The sequence below is a fragment of the Gorilla gorilla genome, chromosome 13 (assembly GCF_029281585.2).
Source record: "Gorilla gorilla gorilla isolate KB3781 chromosome 13, NHGRI_mGorGor1-v2.1_pri, whole genome shotgun sequence".
NCBI classification, from domain to species: Eukaryota; Metazoa; Chordata; class Mammalia; order Primates; family Hominidae; genus Gorilla; species Gorilla gorilla.
The window spans coordinates 124,664,051-124,684,998 of NC_073237.2; the positions used below are offsets into that span (position 1 = coordinate 124,664,051).

A 20,948-nucleotide genomic window follows, 5' to 3' on the forward strand; every position below is an offset into this window, starting at 1 on the left:
CAGTGAGCCGAGATCACCCTGCACTCCAGCCTGGGCAACAGAGCGAAACTCCATCTCAAAAAAAAAAAAAAGGAGGCTCTATTGAGCACTGTCCCATCAGCTTACTTTACATGCATCATCTTTCCAGTTCCTTCCAGCAACCTTTGAGAAGACGCTTTACTGTCCCCATGTTGAGGTGAGGCCTGTGAGTTCCAGAGAGATGAATATAGCCAGGATGTGGCAGAGCTGGGGGCTTTAAACTGAGAAACTGAGTTGTTTTTTTGTTTTTTTATTTTATTTTATTTGAGACGGAATCGTGCTTTGTCGCCCAGGCTGGAATGCAATGACACGATCTTGGCTCACTGCAGCCTCTGCCTCCCAGGTTCAAGTGATTCTCCTGCCTCAGCCTCCCTAGTAGCTGGGATTACAGGTGCCCGCCACCATGCCCGGCTAATTTTTATATTTTTAGTAGAGACAGGGTTTTGCCATGTTGGCCAGGCTGGTCTCAAACTCCTGACCTCAGTGATCCACCTGCCTCAGCCTCCCAAAGTGCTGGGATTACAGGCATGAGCCACCGCGCCTGGGCTTGAACTGAACTCTTAAGCGGTACCTTGGGCTTGCTCCTCTCTGGGCCTATTTGCAGGAGCACCCTCCTGACCTCTCCTGCCTCTTTTTCTGTGCCCGCTCGGCTGGCTCCTTTGCTTCCTGCCACTCCTGAGGTAAATGTGGGCATTTCTGTAGGATCCAGCCCTACGGGGCTTGGCGGGTGTTCTCCCCGTGTGCAGAGACGAGAGATTGTAAGAAATAAAGACACAAGACAAAGAGATAAAGAGAAAACCGTTGGGCCCAGGGGACCACTACCACCAAGACATGGAGACCGGTAGTGGCCCAGAATGGCTGGGCGCACTGATATTTACTGCATACAAAACAAGGGGGGCAGGGTAAGGAAGGTGAGTCGTCCAAGTGATTGATAAGATCAAGCAAGTCACGTGATCATGGGCCAGTGGGCCGTTCCCTTCTAGGTAGCCAAAGCAGAGAGGGAAGGCAGCATACGTCAGCGTTTTCTTCTATGCACTTATCAGAAAGATCAAAGCTTTAAGACTTTCACTATTTCTTCTACCACTATCTACTATGAACTTCAAAGAGAAACCAGGAGTATGGGAGGAACATGAAAGTGGACAAGGAGCGTGACCATTGAAGCACAGCACCACAGGGAGGGGTTTAGGCCTCCGGATGACTGCGGGCAGGCCCGGATAATATCCAGCCTTCCACAAGAAGCTGGTGGAGCAGAGTGTTTCCTGACTTCTCCAAGGAAAGGAGACTCCCTTTCACGGTCTGCTAAGTAACAGGTGCCTTCCCAGACACTGGCATTACCGCTTGACCAAGGAGCCCTCAAGCGGCCCTTATGCAGGTGTGACAGAGGGCTCACCTCTTGCCTTCTAGGTCACTTCTCACAATGTTCCTTCGGCACCTGACCCTATACTTGCCGGTTATTCTTAGGTTATATTAGTAGTGCAACAAAGAGTAATATTAAAAGCTAATGATTAATAGTGTTTATACTAATGCTTGATAATTGTCCATGATCATCTCTATATCTAATTTGTATTGTGACTATTCTTATTCTAACTATTTTCTTTATTATACTGAAACAGTTTGTGCCTTCAGTCTCTTGCCTCAGCACCTGGGTAATCCTTCGCCCACACATTTCCGGGTGGCTCTGCTCTCCTCTTGCCATTCTCTTTCTACACACCTGCTCCAAGGTCTGACTCCCACTCCCTCAGCCCACCCCAGTGCCCACAACCCTCCTATCTCTCTCCAGCCCTGACCTTTCTTGGGACACCCAGAGCTGCCTGCAGAATCTTTGCCTTCCCACTTGCCAAGTCTGAAATCACACTCAGCCTCCTAACCAGGACCACAAACCAACTCCTCCAACTGCCCTTGCATCATCAGAGGAACCCCAAGCTCTTGAAGTGGGCTCTGCCTCTTCTCCTTTCTAATAGCACTACTCATGGGTGCATTTGTTCTTTTTTTTAAAAAAAAAAAAAAAAAAAAAAAACAGAGTCTGGCTCTGTCACCCAGGCTGGAGTGCTGGAGTGCAGTGGTGCGATCTCGGCTCACTGCAACCGCTGCCTCCAGGGTTCAAGCGATTCTCCTACCTCAGCCTCCCGACTAGCTGGGACTACAGGCGCCCGCCACCACGCCCAGCTAATTTTTTGTATTTTTAGTAGAGATGGGGTTTCACCATGTTACCCAGGATGGTCTTGATCTCCTGACCTCGTGATCCTCCCGCCTCCGCCTCCCAAAGTGCTGGGATTACAGGCGTGAGCCACCATGCCCGGTCGCATTTGTTCTTTTTCACACCACTATCCCCTCACTCACCCATTCACACACGTGGAAACCACTTTCATTCCCCCGAACACATGTGCAGTCTCCTGCCTTAAGGCATTCAGATACACATTCACCCCTGGGTATCCATGGAGATTGCTGCCAGGATCCCCATGGAGTAATGACCAGAAAAAAAAAGGCTACATGTTCAAAACAGACTCAACCATGCTTTTTTTTTTTTTTTTTTTTTTGAGACAGAGTCTCGCTCTGTCACCCAGGCTGGTGTGCAATGGTGTGATGTTGGCTCACCACAACCTCCACCTCCCAGGTTCAAGGGATTCTCCTGCCTCAGCCTCCCAAGTAGCTGGGACTACAGGTGCGCACCACCATGCCTGGCTAATTTTTGTATTTTCAGTAGATTCAGGGTTTCACTATGTTGGCCAGGCTGGTCTCAAACTACTGACCTCGTTATCTGCCTGCCTTGGCCTCCCAAAGTGCTGGGATTACAGGTGTGAGTCACTGCACCTGGCCAACCATGCTTTTTTTTCATCAGATATTTTCATTGTGAAACCCACTGATACAGAGGGCCAACTCTTTTGTCCCCTCTGTCTGCAATACTTTCTTCCACCTTTCTGCCAATCTAAAGCCTGCTCATCCTTTAAAATTTAGCTTCCTCGGAGAAGCCTTATCCCCACTTCTGGGTCAGTCCAGTTGCCCTGTTAGACTCTCCCATAGCACACTGTACTTCAACTTCAAAGCATTTTTCAGACTTATAATTCGTTTATTGGTTACTTCATTCATTGATAAATATTAATATTGAGTGTCTACTATGTGCCATGTACTGTTGTAGACACTGTGCAATCAGCAGTAAACAAAAGTCCCTTCCCTCATGGAGCTTACACTTCAGTGATGTAAAGCAATGTAAGACAATGAAAATAATGAAATGCATAACTTGTCGGGTGACGAAAAATGCTATAAAACATCAGGAGGCCAGGTGCGGTGGCTCATGTTTGCAATCCTAACACTGGGAGGCCAAGGTGTGAGGATTGCTCCAGCCCAGGGTTTGAGAACAAACTGGGTGACATAGCAAGACCCCATCTCTACAAAAAAATAAAATTTTTCAAAAAAATTCGCTAAGTGTGATGGCACATGCCTGTTGTGCTACTCAGGAGGCTAGAGTGGGAGGATTGCTTAAGCCCAGAAGGTTGAGGCTACAGTGAGGTGTGATTGTGCTACCGCACTCCAGCATGGATGACAGAGCGAGACAGACCCCATCTTAAAAGAAAAATTAAATTTAAAAAAGGCCGGGCGCGGTGGCTCACGCCTGTAATCCCAGCACTTTGGGAGGCTGAGGTGGGCGGATCACGATGTCAGGAGCTTGAGACCAGCCTGACCAACATGGTGAAACCTTGTCTCTACTAAAAATGGAAAAATTAGCCGAGTGTGGTGACATGCGCCTGTAATCCCAGCTACTCAGGAGGCTGAGGCAGGAAAATCGCTTGAATCCGGGAGGCGGAGGTTGCAGTGAGCTGAGATTGTGCCACAGCACTCCAGCCTGGGCGACAAAGCGAGAACTGTCTCAAAAAAAAAAAAGAAAAATTAAATTTCAAAAAATATTAAAAATCAGGAAAAAGGGATAGTGAGTGATTGAGATGTTACTGTTGTAGACAGGGCTGTCAGAGAGGGCCTTTCTGATGGGGCGATATGTAAGTAGAGCTTTAAGTGCAAGCATCTGGAGGAAGAACTTCATTGTTGGGCGCTTTCTCTTTGGGGCTAGGCTATGCCTTCTATGAGAGCAGTGGGCTGGGCTTGATGTCTCATTCATTGCTGCGCTCCTGGACCCTTTGTCAGTTCCTGGCAGAGAGTGCTCACTCATTCCTCTGAGTGACTGGTTACAAGCCACTAACCTAAAACCAGGAAGACCATCTTCCTCCTTCCCTTCTTGTATCATGTGTAGACAGCTCATCCAACATACATTTCCTGAAGATTGGCTGTGTACTAGGCACTAGCCTTCACAGCTTCTACAGGCAGAAAGGGCAAAGATGAAAGCCCCAAGGAAGGGTTTTATCCAATGAGATTATAAACCCAGTGACAGATGGGCACGGTGGCTCACGCCTGTAATCCCAGCACCTGGGGAGGCCGAGGCGGGCAGATCACTTGAGGTCAGGAGTTTGAGACCAGCCTGGCCAACATGGCAAAAACCCTGTCTCTACTAAAAATACAAAAATTAGGCCGGGAGCAGTGGCTCACGCCTGTAATCCCAGCACTTTGGGAGGCCGAGGTGGGTGGATCACCTAAGGTCAGGAGTTCGAGACCAGCCTGGCCAACATGGTGAAACCCCGTATCTACTAAAAATACAAAAAAAAAAAAAAAGCCAGGCGTGGTGGTGGGTGCCTGTAATCCCAGCTACTCAGGAGGCTGAGGCAGGAGAATTGCTTGAACCTGGGAGGCAGAGGTTGCAGTGAGCCGAGATTGCGCCATTGCACTTCAGCCTGGACAAGAGTGAAACTCTGTTTTAAAAAAAAATACAAAAATACAAAAATTAGCTGGGCATGGTGGTGTGCACCTGTAATCCCAGCTATGCAGGAAGCTGAGGCAGGAGAATTACTTGAACCCGGGAGGCGGAGGTTGCAGTGAGCCAGAATCATGCCACTGCACTCCAGCCTGGGCGACAGAGTGAGACTCCGTCTCAAAAAAAAAAAAAAAAAAATCCCCGATGATTCAGTTCTACTTGCTGGAACTTAGTCATAGGGCCACGTCTAATTCCAAGGAAGGCTTGGAAATGCAGTCTTATTGAGGGGGTTAGGGTGCCTATTAGCAAGCAGAAGCAGGGAGTGACTACTGGGGGACATGTAGGCTGTGAATTGTGGATAACTGGTCAGTCTGGCTGATGACTTTTTCTGCCTCTCAGAGGCCATTGCCCAAGTCTGGCCAGGCTGATGGGACCAGCGAGGAGTCTCTGCACCTTGACATTCAGAAACTGAAGGAGAAGAGGGACATGCTGGACAAGGAGATCTCCCAGTTCGTATCTGAGTAAGTTTCATTGGGTTCCCCATCATGGTTAAGATAACTTTGGGCTAGGCATAGTGTCTCACGCCTGTAATCCCAGCACTTTGGGAGGCTGAGGTGGGTGGATCACTTGAGGTCAGGAGTTTGAGACCAGCCTGGCCAACATGGCAAAACTCTGTCTCTACTAAAAATACAAAAAATAGCCGGGCACGGTGGTACACGCATGTAGTCCCAGCTACTTGGGAGGCTGAGGCAGAAGAATCGCTTAAACCTGGGACATGAAGGTTGCAGTCAGCTGAGATCACGCCACTGCACTCCAGCCTGGCTACAGAGCGAGACTTGGTAAACAAAGAAAGAAAAGGGGAGAGGGAGAGGAAGAGGAAAGGAAAGAAAAAGGAAGGAAGGAAAGAAAGGAAGGGAAAGAAGGAAAGGAGGGAAGGAAGGGAAGGAAAGGGAAGGAAGGAAGGGAAAGGAAGGAAGGAAGGAAGAAAGGAAGGAAGGAAGGAAGGAAAGGAAGGAAGGAAGAAAGAAAGGAAGGACTTTGCTTCTGGATTCAGGACATAGCAGCAGCCTCTCAGGTAGGGAGATGCTCAGGCTGTGGGAGGGCCTGAACTAGGACTGGAAAGCTATCTGGGATGGAAGCTGTTGCTCTCCCAGGCTCTGGAGCCATGTTCTCCACCTCTGCTTCCCTCTGCACAGACTCCATTCTCTCTCTGCAGGTGGAGTTTTCAGTGTATAGGGAAAGCTGGTTCTTGAATGCCTCCTGGAGTTCCCCACACCTCTTGTTCCAGCCACATGGCAGAGACTGAGCTGCCTTTGAATGTGCATTTCACACTTGAGGGAATCCACCTGGCATTTGGATCATGCGCCCATCTGCGAGTCCCTCAGCTGTGGCCAGGGTCACATGGTACCACTGTGGCTGGAGACCCCGCCCTAAGGAGACAGGGCACGTTTGCCAGGAGTGAGGACCTGGGAAGATCCCCTGCCCTGCTGTAAGCTTCATGAGGGCAGGGCCTATCTTGCTGTCACCATATCCCTAGTACCTATCACCGAGTAGGCCCTTACAGATGCCTTATTACTGTCTGAGCCTGGGGCCATCATCTGCTTTCTTAACTGGGCTGTCTTTCCCCCTCTCTCCATCGCTCATCCCAGAGGCTACAGTGTGGATGAACTGGAGGACCACATTACCCAGCTTCACGAATACAATGACATCAAGGATGTGGGGCAGATGCTGATGGGCAAACTAGGTGAGCAGTTGGGACTCCACAGCCACAAGCAGGCATCATAGGGTGTCATCTCGCCTAGGGGTGTTGGGTTTTGCTCCTGGGCCTCCTAACTTGCCAACTGTCACACCCTCTGCAGTTGGCCTGCTCCTAGGCTGCCCCAGCCCCTCTCCTGACCAGCCTCTGGTCTCCCTGGCCACCTAGGTTTGTTCCTCAAGTACAGAACCTGCTTTGGAGCTGCAGCCAGGTTTGAGCGGGGCTTGCCCATCTGCCAGACTGAGAACTCAGGGTCTCCCCAGTCTTCTGGGACCTACTCAGAGTGATCAAGATACCGTCCATGCCTCAAGTGGCTAGCTTGCTAAAGAGGCTGCAAGTGCAAGGGTGACCCTTTGTGTCTTAAGGAAGTATTTTGTTTCCTCCCTGAACAAAATCTTGCTATCTAGAGGGCTTCAGCCGAGGCACCAACACCTGCGTGTCATGCTGGCTAGGACAGCCTACCTTGGAGGTGAGGAAATGTGTAGGCGGCCCCTACAAACCCTTCAGTTCCATCCCCTGGCTTGGAGTGCTGGGCACTCTGATGTTCAGCAGCCAGTGACTGCTGGGGTAGTGTTCAGAGCTGGGCTGTCTGCCCAGTTGCTGCATGAGTTTTGGCACTTGTTGCAGAAATGCCTTCAGCATCCAGGATTCCACGGCAGGGAGGGCTTCTCTGTGTTTCATTGGACAATGGGCCCCAGAGGAGGAGAGGAAAAAACTGGAGGTGGGAACTATAGATGGATGAAAAGAGCGGGGTGATCAGGGCCCAAGAAGATGGGGGTGTGAGGGGAGTGTAGCCTAGTGGTTAAGAACACAAGCTCAGCCGGGCGCAGTGGCTCACACCTGTAATCCCAGCACCGTGGGAGGCCGAAGTAAGTGGATCACCTGAGGTTGGGATTTTGAGACCAGCCTGACCAACATGGAGAAACTGTCTCTACTAAAAATATAAAATTAGCCAGGCATGGTGGCACATGTGGAATCCCAGCTATTTGGGTGGCTGAGGCAGGAGACTCGCTTGAACCCGGGAGGCAGAGGTTGTGGTGAGCTGGGATCATGCCATTGCACTCCAGCCTGGGCAACAGGAGCGAAACTCCATCTCAAAAAAAAAAAAAAAAAAAAAGGCTGGGCTCGCTGGCTCACACTTGTATCCCAGCAGCACTTTGGGAGGCCGAGGCGGGTGGATGACAAGGTCAGGAGTTCAAGACCAGCCTGGCCAACACAGTGAAACCCTGTCTCTACTGAAAATACAAAAATTAGCTAGGTGTGGTGGCACATGCCTGTAATCCCAGCCACTCAGGAGGCTGAGGCAGGAGAATCGCTTGAACCCAGGAAACCAGGAAGCGGAGGTTACGGTGAGCCGAGATCACACCACTGCACTCCAGCCTGGGCGACAGAGCCAGACTCCATCTCAAAAAAAAAAAAAAAAGAAAGAAGAAGAACACAAGCTCTTAGTAGCGAGAATCAGCATGAGGCCTGTCACTTCCAGGTCATATGACCTGGAGCCAGTGGGCCTATCCCCCTTTTTTTTTTTTTTTCGTTAGACTGGGTCTCACTGTGTCACCCAGGTTGGAGTGCAGTGGCGTGATCTCGGCTCCCTGCAACCTCCGCCTCCCAGGTTCAAGTGATTCAAGTGCCTCAGCCTCCTGAGTAGCTGGGACTGCACGCATCCGCCACCACGCCCGGCTAATTTTTGTATTTTTAGTAGAGACAGGGTTTCACCATGTTGGCCAGGCTGGTCTTGAACTCCTGACCCCAAGTGATCCACGCATCTGGCATCCTTTTTGTTTATTCAGTGAACATTTACTGAGCAGCTGCTCTGTGCCCAGCACTCTACAGAGTGCTGAGGACACTTGGGTGAACCAGACAATTTAAAGTCTCTTGCTCTCATGTGGTTTGTTTTCCTGTTAGGGGTGGAGGAATGCCCAGGAAGTCAGTGGACTCAGTAGTTAATTACAAAATGTGTTAGGTGCTATGAAGGCGACAAAGGGCAGAGATGGGGAGAATATTGAGGTATGAACAGGGGGGCGGTGGGGGTAAGATAGGTGTTCAGGGGAGGCCTCTGAGGAGAACCCTTCCTCAGGAGAAAGGACCAGTCTTTGTGGAGAACAGAGGAGGAATAGCATCATGGAGGCTGCAGAGGGGCAAACTCGAGCATGTGGGCCATACTGAGGAGTCTGGAATGTTCAGCAGGCACAGCATACAATCAGCTTACATTTGAAGCAGATGAATCCAGCAGCTCTGTGTGGAGAATGGAATCGAGGGAGCTCTGTTTCATTCCTCTGCAAAATGGGGTGAGGGTCCAAGGAGTCCTTGTAGGTCCATTGTTGAATACAGTGGCTGGCACATGGCAGAGCTCCAGCGTGGCCAGGCGGGGCCCGTGGGGGACAGCCTGGAAGGAGTAGCAGGGAGCTTACCTCGGCCAGTTAGGCAAGGCACAAGTGTGGGGACTGGCTTGAAGCCAGAGGTGGTCCTGGGTGGGTCAGGGCAGTGACACTGGCTCGGGGCATTGGCTGTACTCCCTCCCACCTCTCCCCACTGCACATTCAGCCTGCCTTCCTTCCTTTCAGCTGTGATCCGAGGTGTCACCACCAAAGAGTTGTATCCAGAGTTTGGGCTGGACATGAATGACTGAGCAGGCTCATCGCCCCTTGTCCACAGCTCCCAGGGACAGAAGGGTGTGGACATGATAAACACTGAGAGCCCAACCAGCACACCTACAGAGTTTCCAGCAAGAAAATGCCAGAAGCACTTTTCTAGAGAGCCCAAGCCCAATCAGGAGGAGGCTAGAGAAGAGGCGGGCAGGGAGGAAGGGGCGTTCCCAGCTCCAAGGTTCCTGAAATGTCGCAGTGATACTTGTGTAGGGGTACATGTACTTTATTTGTCAATAAACGTATCTGTACACTGATTCCCTCTTCTCCAATAGCCCCGATAGTACCTGGGATAAAGAGAGCGTGCCTTTGATTAGAACAGACTTACATGAGCCAGGCATTGTGCTAAGTGCTTTATATCCATTGTCTCTGATGCTTAAAATCATCCTGTGAGGAATTAGCATAATTATCCCCATCTTACAGATGAAGACGTTGAGGCTCAGAGAGGAGACAAAGTGACTTGCCCAAGGTCACACAGCTAGTAAGTGGCAGAACAGGGATTTGAGCTCAGGTCAGACTCAAGCTCGTGCTTTGCAATACTGCCTTTCTGGGCTGGGAAGAAGCAGGCAAGAGCTTAGAGTGGGCCAGGTGTGGTGGCTCATGCCTGTAATCCCAGCACTTTGGGAGCCTAAGGCAGGAGTTCACTTGAGGCCAGGAGTTCAAGACCAGCCTAGGCAATGAAGAGAGACACCCCCCCACCCCCACCCCACTTTCTTTTTTTTTTTTTGAGATGGAGTCTCACTCTGTCACCCAAGCTGGAGTGCAGTGGCACGATCTCAGCTCACTGCAACCTCTGCCTCCCAGGTTCAAGCAATTCTCCTGCCTCAGCCTCCCGAGTAGCTGGGACTACAGGAGCGTGCCACCACGCCCATGTTGGCCGTGATGGTCTCAATCTCTTGACCTCGTGATCCACCTACCCCGGACTCCCAAAGTGCTGGGATTACAGGCGTGAGCCACCGTGTCCAGCCGAGAGACCCCCTTTTTGTTTAAAAATTATGTTCTGTGTTCCCAGAGGTAAATTTTTTTTTTCTTGTTAAAAATAAATTTTGGCCGGGCGCGGTGGCTCACGCCTGTAATCCCAGCACTTTGGGAGGCTGAGGCGGGGGGATCACGAGGTCAGGAGATCGAGACCATCCTGGCTGACACTGTGAAACCCCGTCTCTACTAAAAATACAAAAAATTAGCCAGGCATGGTGGCGGGTGCCTGTAGTCCCAGCTACTCGGGAGGCTGAGGCAAGAGAATCGCTTGAACTCGGGGGGCGGAAGTTGCAGTGAGCTGAAATTGCACCACCACGCTCCAGCCTGGGCGGCGGAGCGAGACTTCGTCTCAAAATAAAATAAAATAAAATAAATTTTGCCGGGCACGGTGGCTCACACCTGTAATCCCAGCACTTTGGAAGGCCGAGGAGGGTGGATCACCTGAGGTCGGGAGTTCGAGACCAGCCTGACCAACATGGAGAAACCCCATCTCCACTAAAAATACAAAAAAAAGTGACCCGAGATCGCACCACTGGACTCCAGCCTGGGTGACAAGAGTGAAACTCCATCTCAAAAAAATAAAAAGGTAGCCGGGCGCGGTGGCTCAAGCCTGTAATCCCAGCACTTTGGGAGGCCAAGGCGGGCAGATCATGAGGTCAGGAGATCGAGACCATCCTGGCTAACACGGTGGAACCCGTCTCTACTAAAAAAAAATACAAAAAAATTAGCCGGGCGTGGTGGTGGGTGCCTGTAGTCCCAGCTACTCGGGAGGCTGAGGCAGGAGAATGGCATGAACCCAGGAGGCGGAGCTTGCAGTGAACCTAGATCACGCCACTGCACTCCAGCCTGGGCAACAGAGCAAAACTCCGTCTCAAAAAAAAAAATTAAAATAAAATAAAAAATAAAAAAGTAGGCCAGTGCGGTGGCTCACGCCTGTAATCCCAGCACTTTGGGAGGCCAACGAGGTCGGAGACGAGGTCATAAGATCGAGACCATCCTGGCCAACATTGTGAAATCCCATCTCTACTAAAAATACAAAATTTAACTGGGCGTGGTGGCATGTGCCTGTAGTCCCAGCTACTCTGGAGGCTGAGGCAGGAGAAACACTTGAACCCAGGAGGCAGAGGTTGCAGTGAGTTGAGATCGCACCACTGCACTCCACCCTGGCGACAGAGTGAGACTCCCTCTCAAAAAATAAATAAATAAATTTATGTATTAGGGTCTGGGTGCAGTGGCTCACGCCTGTAATCCCAGCACTTTGGGAGGCTGAGGCAGGTGGATCATTTGAGGTCAGGAGTTCAAGACCAGCTTGACCAACATGGTGAGACCCCATCTCTACTAAAAATACAAAAAATTAGCTGGGTGTAGTGGCACGCACCTGTAATCCCAGCTACTCAGGAGACTGTGGTAGGAGAATCGCTTGAACCTGGGAGGCTGAGCTTACAGTGAGCCAAGATCATGCCACTGCACTCCAGCCTGGGCAACAAAGTAAGATTCCTTCTCAAAAAATAAAAATAGGCTGGGCTGTAATCCCAGCACTTTTGGGAGGCTGAGGCAGGAGGATCATGAGGTCAGGAGTTTGAGACCAGCCTAACCAACATAGTGAAACCTCGTCTGTACTCGAAATATAAAAAATTAGCTACGCATGGTGGTGCGCACCTGTAATCCCAGCTACTCAGGAGGCTGAGGCAGGAGAATCTCTTGAACCTGGGAGGCAGAGGTTGCAGTGAGCTGAGATCACGCCATTGCACTCCAGCCTGGTCGACAGAGCGAGACTCCATCTCAAAAAAAATAAATAAATAATAAAAATAAAAATAAATAAATAAATTTTAGGCCAGGCGTGGTGGTTCATACCTGTAGTCCCAGCACTTTGGGCGGCTGAGGCAGGCAGCTCACTTGAGGTCAAGAGTTTGAGACCAGCCTGGCCAACCTGGTTAAACTTGGTTTCTAAAAACCAGCCATGGCAGGGCGTGGTGGCTCACGCCTGTAATCCCAGCACTTTGGGAGGCCGAGGCGGGCAGATCACGAGGTCAGGAGATCGAGACCATCCTGGCTAACATGGTGAAACCCCGTCTCTACTAAAAATACAAAAAAATAAAAAATAAAAAATTTGCCTGGCGTGGTGGCGGGCACCTGTAATCCCAGCTATTCGAGAGGCTAAGGCAGGAGAATGGCGTGAACCCGGGAGGCGGAGCTTGCAGTGAGCCAAGATCGCGCCACTGCACTCCAGCCTGGGTGACAGAGCTAGACATCATCTCAAAAAAAAAAAAAAAAAAAAAAAAAGCCATGCAAGTCAGGCCTGGATTTGAGTCTCAGCTCTGCCCACTTACGAGCTGTGTGACTATGGGCAACTGACGTGGCCCCAATAAAGCAGAGATAATAGTAGTGCTGTATTCACCAGGGTAATTAGCATTAGCCGACTCAGCAAACCACCACAAAACCTCTGTGGCTGAACACAGTAAAGGTATGTTTGTCTCAGAGTCTAATGAGGGTCTGGTAGCCTTCCTCTATTTTGAGTTATACCATCAGAACATGTGGCCACCAGAGTGACCACAGCAGGGGAAGGGAGAGATGAAGACACATCAACTCCAAACCAACTCCCCCATATTTGGGAGACATAACTTCTACTCACAGCTCCTTGTCTATAACTAGTCACTTGGCCCAAACTAACCAAGAGGGAGGCTGGGAAATAAGAATGAGCACACAGATCTTTCACAGGGAATCAGCCACAAGGACCCATCTCCAAAGGGTGCTTTGAGTATTTGGTGGGCAACTGCCCACAACCGGGCTCCTAGGGTTGTGCTAGACAGCGACTCATTACCCCCACACCCTGCCATCAAGTGTCCCATGCCTGTACTCTGGTCCTGGTCCAGCCTTCAGACACTCTTCGGCATCTATCAGCTCTTCTAGATGAAACACACAGCCAGGTGTGGTGGCTCACGCCTGTAATCCCAGCACTTTGGGAGGCCGAGGCAGGCAGATCACATGAGGCTAGGAATTCAAGATCAACCTGGCCAACATGGCAAAACCCCATCTCTACTAAAAATACAAAAAAAAAAAAAAAAAATGAGCCAGGCATGGGGGCACATGCCTGTAGTCCCAGCTACTCAGGAAGCTGAGGCAGAGAATCGCTTGAACCTGGGGGGTGGAGGTTGCAGTGAGCCGAGATCACACCATTGCACTGCAGCCTGGGCAACACAGCGAGATTCTGTCTCAAAAAGAAACACACATACAAAAAGCACAAGCCTCAGTGACAGTGGCCCCAGGCAGCAGGCATTCTCATTTCTGGGATTTCCTTGTCATTTCTTTCTCATTTCTGGGATTTCCTTGTCATTTCTTACACTTCCTACTTTCTCCTCATGTCAACAGGTTTTCACAACCACCTTTGAGCTAAGTCCCATGATTGTTCCCATTTGGATGAGGAAACAGGTTCCGAGAGTGGAAACAACCTATCAAAGTCCCACAGTGAGTCAGGGGCAACTGGAACCAGCACCCAGGTCTGTCTAACCCCATTCCACACACAAAGCCTCACAACAGACTCTTACCAAACCAGATGCCCCCTGGGAACAAGATTTTGTCAGATTCACATCAGACGACATCCTTTCCACCTGCATCTCACACACGCTCAGCATTTGCCTTGATGAACGTGGTTCTGCTCCTGTTCCCTTAGGTCTTGGGTGAGCGCTAGTGGCCTCACTGGAGATAGATAGAACCAGGACTGTGAGGGGCTTCTGAGGCTCTCATGTATCTTAGGTCCCACCTAGCTTTTTTTAATTTAAATTTTTTTTTTTTTTTTGAGATGGAGTTTTGCTCTTCTCCCCCAGGCTGGAGTGCAGTGGCGCAATCTCAGCTCACTGCAACCTCCACCTCCCGGGTTCAAGTGATTCTCCTGCCTCAGCCTCCCATGTAGTTGGGATTACAGACATGCGCCACCACGCCTGGCTAATTTTTGTATTTGTAGTAGAGACTGGGTTTCACCTTGTTGGTCAGGCTGGTCTCAAACTCCTGACCTCAGGTGATCCACCTGCCTCAGGCTCCCAAAGTGCTGGGATTACAGGCATGAGCCACCGCGCCCTACCCAGTGCCGCCCAGCTTTTGCCTTGCCTGAGACAGTGAGTGCCTGAGTGCCTTACCTGCTCTCCTCCCTTAATGTTCTGGGCCACATGGGTTTGTCTTTTGTGTTTTTGTTTGTTTGTTTTTTAAGACAGGGTCTCACTCTGTTGCCACAGGCTGGAGTGCAGTGGTGCAACCCTGGCTCACCGCAACCTCCACCTCCTGGGTTCAAGCGATTCTCCTGCCTCAGCCTCTCAAGTATTTGGGATTACAGGCACCCGCCCCCATGCCTGGCTAATTTTTGTATTTTTAGTAGAAACAGGGTTTCACTGTGTTGGCCAGGCTGGTCTCAAACTTCTGACCTCAAGTGATCCATCCATCTCAGTCTCCCAAAGTGCTGGGATTATAGGCATGAGCCACCACGCCTGGGCGGCCACCTGGTTTTATGGTGAAGGAGGAGGAGGAGAGGGAAGCGGCCAGGCTCTGAGTGGGTGGGAGCCCCTTGAAAGGTGAGCCCTTCCTTGAGGTTTTCTCACCTTACACCATGTTCTCTGTGTGGAGAGCTGGCTGGTCTTGCCTCTTCCTACACAAAAAAACTGTCAGGGCCAGGTGCTGGGGAGCCCCAGTCTCTGCGTCCCTGCCACACAGTGCTCACCTGCCAGCGGGAGGTCAGAGACTCAAGCAGCCATGACAATACAGATAAAACGCTGCCACAGGGTTATGGAAGCATGTTGGAGCTGCATCCAACCAATGTGGGACACTGGGAAACTTCCCAGGGGAAGAGACATCCATGTCTGTCCAGTAGGAGGCAGCCAGGTAAGAATGTGGGAGAGGGCTGCCCGCCTGTAATCCCAGCACTTTGGGAAGCTGAGGCGGGCAGATCACCTGAGGTCAGGAGTTCGAGACCAGCCTGGGCAACATGGCAAAACCCCGTCTCTACTAAAAATACAAAAATTAGCCGGGCATGGTGGCACACATCTGTAATCCCAGCTTCTCAGGAGGCTGAGGCAAGAGAATCACTTGAACCTGGGAGACAGAGGTTGCAGTGAGCCAAGATGGCACCACTGCACTCCAGCCTAAGCAACAGAGTGAGACTCTGTCTCAAAAAAAAAAAAAAAATGTGGGAGAGTATTCCAGAGGTAGAAAACTTAGTTGGCCCAGGACACAAAGGGATTTGGTCTCGTTGAAAGGTGATCAGGGATGGTGATTTGCAGGTTGTGTCCACTTGGATTCTTGGTGCATGATGAAAGTCTCCCCCAAACACAATCATAACCCAGCTCTGCATTTTGGTTCAATCTTGAGGCACCCAGGGAGGACACTTGGAAGGAAAGCATCCACCTGGGTCTGTTTCTCTTGTGTGAGCTCAGCTCTCCCAGGTGTCATAGTGGGCACGGCCTCGAGGGGGCAGTGTCCACTCAGAGATGTGCCCAACTGCCCTGGGAAGCAAGCCCTGGGAGGGCCTTGTTGGAAAGGTTCCAGCCTGCCAGGCCAGATTCACGAAGGCTGAATCCTCAGAACACATAGAAGAGGGGGTTCTCTGGCAGCACCCCTCTCAGGAGTTTGAAGCAACCAGGGGCAGTAAGGAGCAAGCAGTTGCGAGATGTGGATTCCTCAGGGCGTGCCCCCATGTGCTGGAAAACAGGTGGCAGAGGTTACTGTGCCTGGTGTGTACACATACATGGTTTGTTTGATCATATCCGGTATAAACCCTACTCGAAAATATTTGTCATCCGGCACCTACGGAGTTCAAAATACTAACGCAGTACAGCCTGCACTGTTGTCCCCGGGGACTGGGAGGGGTCATTTTTGGGTGGCCTGACAGAAATGTGTCACAGAGCAGTGTCGCCAAATAGTGCCCCACTCTAGTTTTGCTCAGAAGGGGCCACATCAGCTGGGCAGGGTGTGGTGGCTCATGCCTATAATCCTAGCACTTTGGGAGGCCAAAGCAGGACAATCAATTGAGCCCAGGAGTTTGAGACCACCTTGGCAACATAGTGAGACCTATCCTCCACAAAAAATTTTAAAAATAGCCAAGCATGGGCTGGGCGCGGTGGCTCACGCCTGTAATCCCAGCACTTTGGGAGGCCAAGGCGGGCGGATCATGAGGTCAGGAGATCGACACCATCCTGGCTAACACGGTGAAACCCCATCTCTACTAAAAGTACAAAAAATTAGCCGGGCGTGGTGGCAGGCGCCTGTAGTCCCAGCTACTCGGGAGGCTGAGGCAGGAGAATGGCATGAACCCGGGAGGCGGGGCTTGCAGTGAGCCAAATTGCGCCACTGCACTCCAGCCTGTGCGATAGTGCAAGACTCCGTCTCGAAAAAAAGAAAAAAAAAACAAAGCCAAGCATGGTGGTACCCAGCTACTCAGGAGGTTGAAGTGGGAGGATCGATCCAGCTCAGGAGGTCAAGGCTACCGTGAACCATGATCACACATTGCACTCTAGCATGGGTGATAGAGTGAGGCCCTGTCTCGACAAAAAGGAGGGGCCACTTGGGGAGAGAGGGAAGGGAGGAAGCCCAGGCCAAGGGCCCAGTGCCTCTGTGGTTGGGGCTAAGGGATGTTGGGGCCCCCAACCCTGATTCTTCGGAGGAATTGGGAGGAAAGCTCCAGGTTCCACGTCATGTGGATGGGCCTGAGAATGAGGTGAAAGGTAACAATCACACACCCAAACCAGCTATGAGCCAAAGGTTTCACCAGATAAGGGATTGATGGCCACAATCACCAGCACATATGCAATTCTGTGGGTCAGACAGGGAGCTGAGTCACCATGCCCCGCAGTATCTCATTGACTGCCCCCAACAACAGAGAGTGATTGAGAGTCCCCATTTCCAAATGGAGCAAACTGAGGCTCAGGGGGATGCAGATAAGTAGCGAAGCTATCTGATTCCAGAACCTGGCTGAGTAGCCACAGTGTGCTGCCTGCCTCCCCAGTGGAGCCTCTTGAGTCTCTTATCTGAGGTCGGGCATTACTAAAACAGGAATCGGAACTTGAACCCAGCACTCTCCAAGCCCTTAAGCCTCAGGTCTTAACCACAGAGCCCTGCTATGTTTGTTGTATGTTGTATCTGCCCAGGGCCCTGACCTAGCGGCCAGGTCAGTGGCCAGAAATGATCAGCCTCTGCCTTGGACTTGGCCTGGGCCCCTCCTTCCTGGTTCCTGTAGGTAGCCTGCTCGGCTTCCTTCCCAGTGAGCCTCTCATTCCTAACATCAGCAATTCTGGACAGGAGTAAAGTCCCTCTTGACCTTTGACTCCTTCAGCTTCTCATGTTCATCCCACAATCCCAAAAGTTCTTGGCGGAATAATCATTATAGCAGCTAATGAGCACATTCTAACTTGGAGAACATTCTCTGTGCCAGACCCTGAGCCTAATGCTCTGCCTATCACATGTGTTCCTCATGGCCACCCTGAGAGGTAGGTAGAGTTGTCCCCATTCTCCAAATGAGGTAAATGAGGCTCAGAGAGGTTAAGTCACTTTCCCAAGGAAGCACAGAGAAGGAGCAGACTCAGAGTTTGAAGGGGTTTCAAACACTTGCTCTTTAAAGGCCAGGTACTAATTCCCAAACTTCTGAGTATCACAATTATCTGAGGGGGATGTTTTGTTTTGTTTTGTTTTGTTTTGTTTTGTTTTGTTTTTGAGACAAGGTCTTGCTCCGTTACCCAGCTGGAGTGCAGTGGTGTGATCAGGGCTTACTACAGCCTCAACCTCTCAGACTCAAGCCATCTTGCCAGCTCAGCCTCCTGAGTAGCTGGGGCTACAGGCACATGCCACCATGTCCAACTCATTTTTGTATTTTTTGTAGAGATTGTGTCACCCTATGTTGCCCAAGCTGGTCTTGAACTCCTGGGTTCAACCAATCCACCCACCTCAGCTTCCCAAACTGCTGGGATTGAAAGGGATTTTTTAAATAAAGATTTGGGGCTGGGTGCCTATAATCCCAGCATTTTGGGAGGCTGAGGTGGGAGGATCACTGGAAGCCAGAAGTTTGACACCAGCTTGGGCAACATAGCAAAACCCCATCTCTACAAAAAATACAAAAATTAGCCAGGTGTGGTGCCATATCCCTGTGGTTCCAGCTACTTAGGAGACTGAGGCAGGAGGATCCAGGTCGAGGCTGCAGTGAGCCGAGATCATGCCACTGCACTCCAGCCTGGGTGACAGAAAGAGACCCTGTCTCTGATAAATAAATAAAGATGTGGGTGTCCAACCTCTAGGAATCCTGACTTTGCAGGCCCAAAAATATATTTTAATAAACTCCTTGGGTGTTTTTTGCTTTGTTTTGTTTTGTTTTGTGTTTGAGACAGAAACAATGGCACAATCTCAGCTCACTGCAACCTCCGCCTCCCGGGTTCAAGCGATTCTCCTGTCTGAGCCTCCCAAGTAGCTGGGATTACAGGCATGTGCCCCCATGCCCAGCTAATTTTGTATTTTTAGTAGAGACAGGGTTTCACCATGTTGGTCAGGCTGCTCTCGAACTCCTGACCTCAAGCGATCCACCCGCCTCAGCCTCCCAAAGTGCTGGGATTATAAGCATAAGCCACCGCGCCTGGCCCCTAGGGTGTTCTTGCTACATTGCTCTGTGCGCGTACCTTGATGGTTGATGAAATTGCTTCTTCTGACTACCAGTAATCACATCCTCTGAAATCCTGCCTCAAAACCAGCCCATCTTCAAACACATCTACACAGCCACCTGACCCTAAATGTTTGCTGTGGTCCGTGCTAGATCAAACCCAGGCACGATTTTTATCTGGATTCGCCCCAGAGCTGTCTCCCAGACCCTGGCATTTGCTGGCTCCATTCATTCCCTGGAGTTTCCTCGCTCCTCCACCCTCCACAATTGCACCAGCAAACCTGCACAGCTGGTTTGCCAGGGAGGAGCAAGACCTGTTTTCCCATCTTAGGGCTCTTCTCACTTCTGATTTCATAGGTGGTCAGAAAGTACATGTAGGGTTTGAGGTGGGGACTGCTGGAAGAAGAGTGCAGGCAGGAGGTCATTTTGACCGCAGCCTGCTTTGCAGACCCCACAGCTGCTGGAAGGCCCTGGGACAGCACCCCCACCCCCACCACTAACCACACCCTGGCCGCCTACCTGCGATGCTTGTCTCCTAATCAGCCTCCACCACCCACAGCAGCATCCGGATACAGAGTCACCAAGATAGGAGCTCCTTTGATGTGACTAATGTTAGTCCCTTCTGTTACCCAGCCTATCTCTGGTATAAGTTTCCAGGCTCATGCTAAAGTGCTCGGAGGGGCTGGGCACGGTGGCTCACATCTGTAATCCCAACACTTTGGGAGGCCAAGGTGGGTGGATCACCTGAAGTCAGGAGTTCAAGACCAGCCTGGCCAACATGGTGAAACCCCGTCTCTACTAAAAATACAAAAATTAGCTGGGCATGGTGGTGTGGGCCTGTAATCCCAGCTATTCGGGAGGCTGAGGCAGGAGAACCACTTGAACCCTGGAGGGAGTGATTGCAGTGAACCGAAATCACTCCATTGCACTCCAGCCTGGGCAACAAGAGTGAAACTCCGTCTCAAAAAAAAATTGGCCAGGCACGGTGGCTCACGGCTGTGATCCCAGCACTTCGGGAGGCAGAGGTGGGCTGATCACGAAGTCAGGAGATCAAGACCATCCTGGCTAACACAGTGAAACCCCGTCTCTACTAAAAATACAAAAAATTAGCCGGGTGTGGTGGCGGGCGCCTGTAGTCCCAGCTACTTAGGAGGCTGAGGCAGGAGAATGGTGTGAACCCGGGAGGCGGAGCTTGCAGTGAGCCGAATTGCGCCACTGCATTCCAGCCTGGGTGACACAGCAAGACTCCGTCTCAAAAAAAAAAAAAATTAAATTAAATAAAAAAAAAATAAAGTGCTCAGAGGATAGGGTTAGTCAGGGACTAACAGAATGTTTCAGAGGAAATCAAGATATTGATGATATGGTGGCAGGGATGGTTTTTTTATTTGTTTTTTAAACTATGGCCAAACAGAAAGCTCAGCAGGCCATGTCATGGAGATAGACCATGTAGACACAGGCCAGGCTGGTAGCTTCACCTTACCTGGCCTTAGTTTCTTCACCCATAAAATAGGTCATATCACGCCTGCTGTAGTCACTTCTGAAGGGTTCATCTGTATGGAGACCGATTTAATGACTGTAAAGTTGTAGGTAAAATGTCAGCTCATTAGTACAACTGACACTTTGTGTGTCCCAAGCATATTCCTGGCCCTGGGGGAATGCAAGGTTGTTATAGCTTAAAGTAGGACTTCAATGAGCTGACATTCCAGGTGCCTGGGAGGGCTGCTGCAGTGGGGTCTGAGGAGGGCTGGGGATGAGTAGAGAGGGGGCACTTAAGAGAGGGAAGTGGGCTGGGGAGAGTAGAAGGGAAAGCTGACCTTGAAAGCTGCAGTTAGGTAGGCATTGGCATTCCTTCCACAGTATTTTTTCAGGCACTGCTCTAAACTCTGGGGATGCAAAAGTGAGCAAAGCAGACATCTCTGCCCTCCTAGAATTTACATTCTAGGGGGAAAGGAGACGGATAATAAACCAGCTAAAAAATAAATCTTTGTTCAGATGGTGATAAGGGCTAGAGAGAAAAATAAATCAGGAAAGACGGATGGGACCTGAAGCTCACCAAATTTGAGTCTCCCTGCCTCTCCCAAATATATATTGAATGAATTCAAATTTAAGTCCAGGGCCTAGGAAGGG

At 50.6% G+C, this 20,948-nt stretch overlaps 1 protein-coding gene across 6 annotated transcripts in view; it reads left to right on the forward strand.

Moving 5' to 3' along the window:
- SWI5 (SWI5 homologous recombination repair protein) overlaps nt 1-13,966 on the forward strand; it is a 17,105-nt gene extending 3,139 nt beyond the window's left edge. For 2 of the 6 annotated variants that reach the window (XM_019033297.3, XM_019033295.2), the window contains 3 exons: nt 5,216-5,337; nt 6,466-6,560; nt 9,137-9,474. In XM_019033297.3, coding sequence (XP_018888842.1) covers nt 5,216-5,337; nt 6,466-6,560; nt 9,137-9,201 — 282 coding nt within the window. In that variant the 3' untranslated portion in view covers nt 9,202-9,474. Of the gene's footprint in view, nt 1-5,215; nt 5,338-6,032; nt 6,306-6,465; nt 6,561-8,649; nt 8,851-9,136; nt 9,475-13,564 lie in introns of those variants that run through there. The other 4 variants (XR_008668578.1, XM_019033296.4, XM_019033294.4 and 1 more) reach the window with 4 other exon arrangements.
- The last annotated feature ends 6,982 nt before the right edge of the window (nt 13,967-20,948 follow it).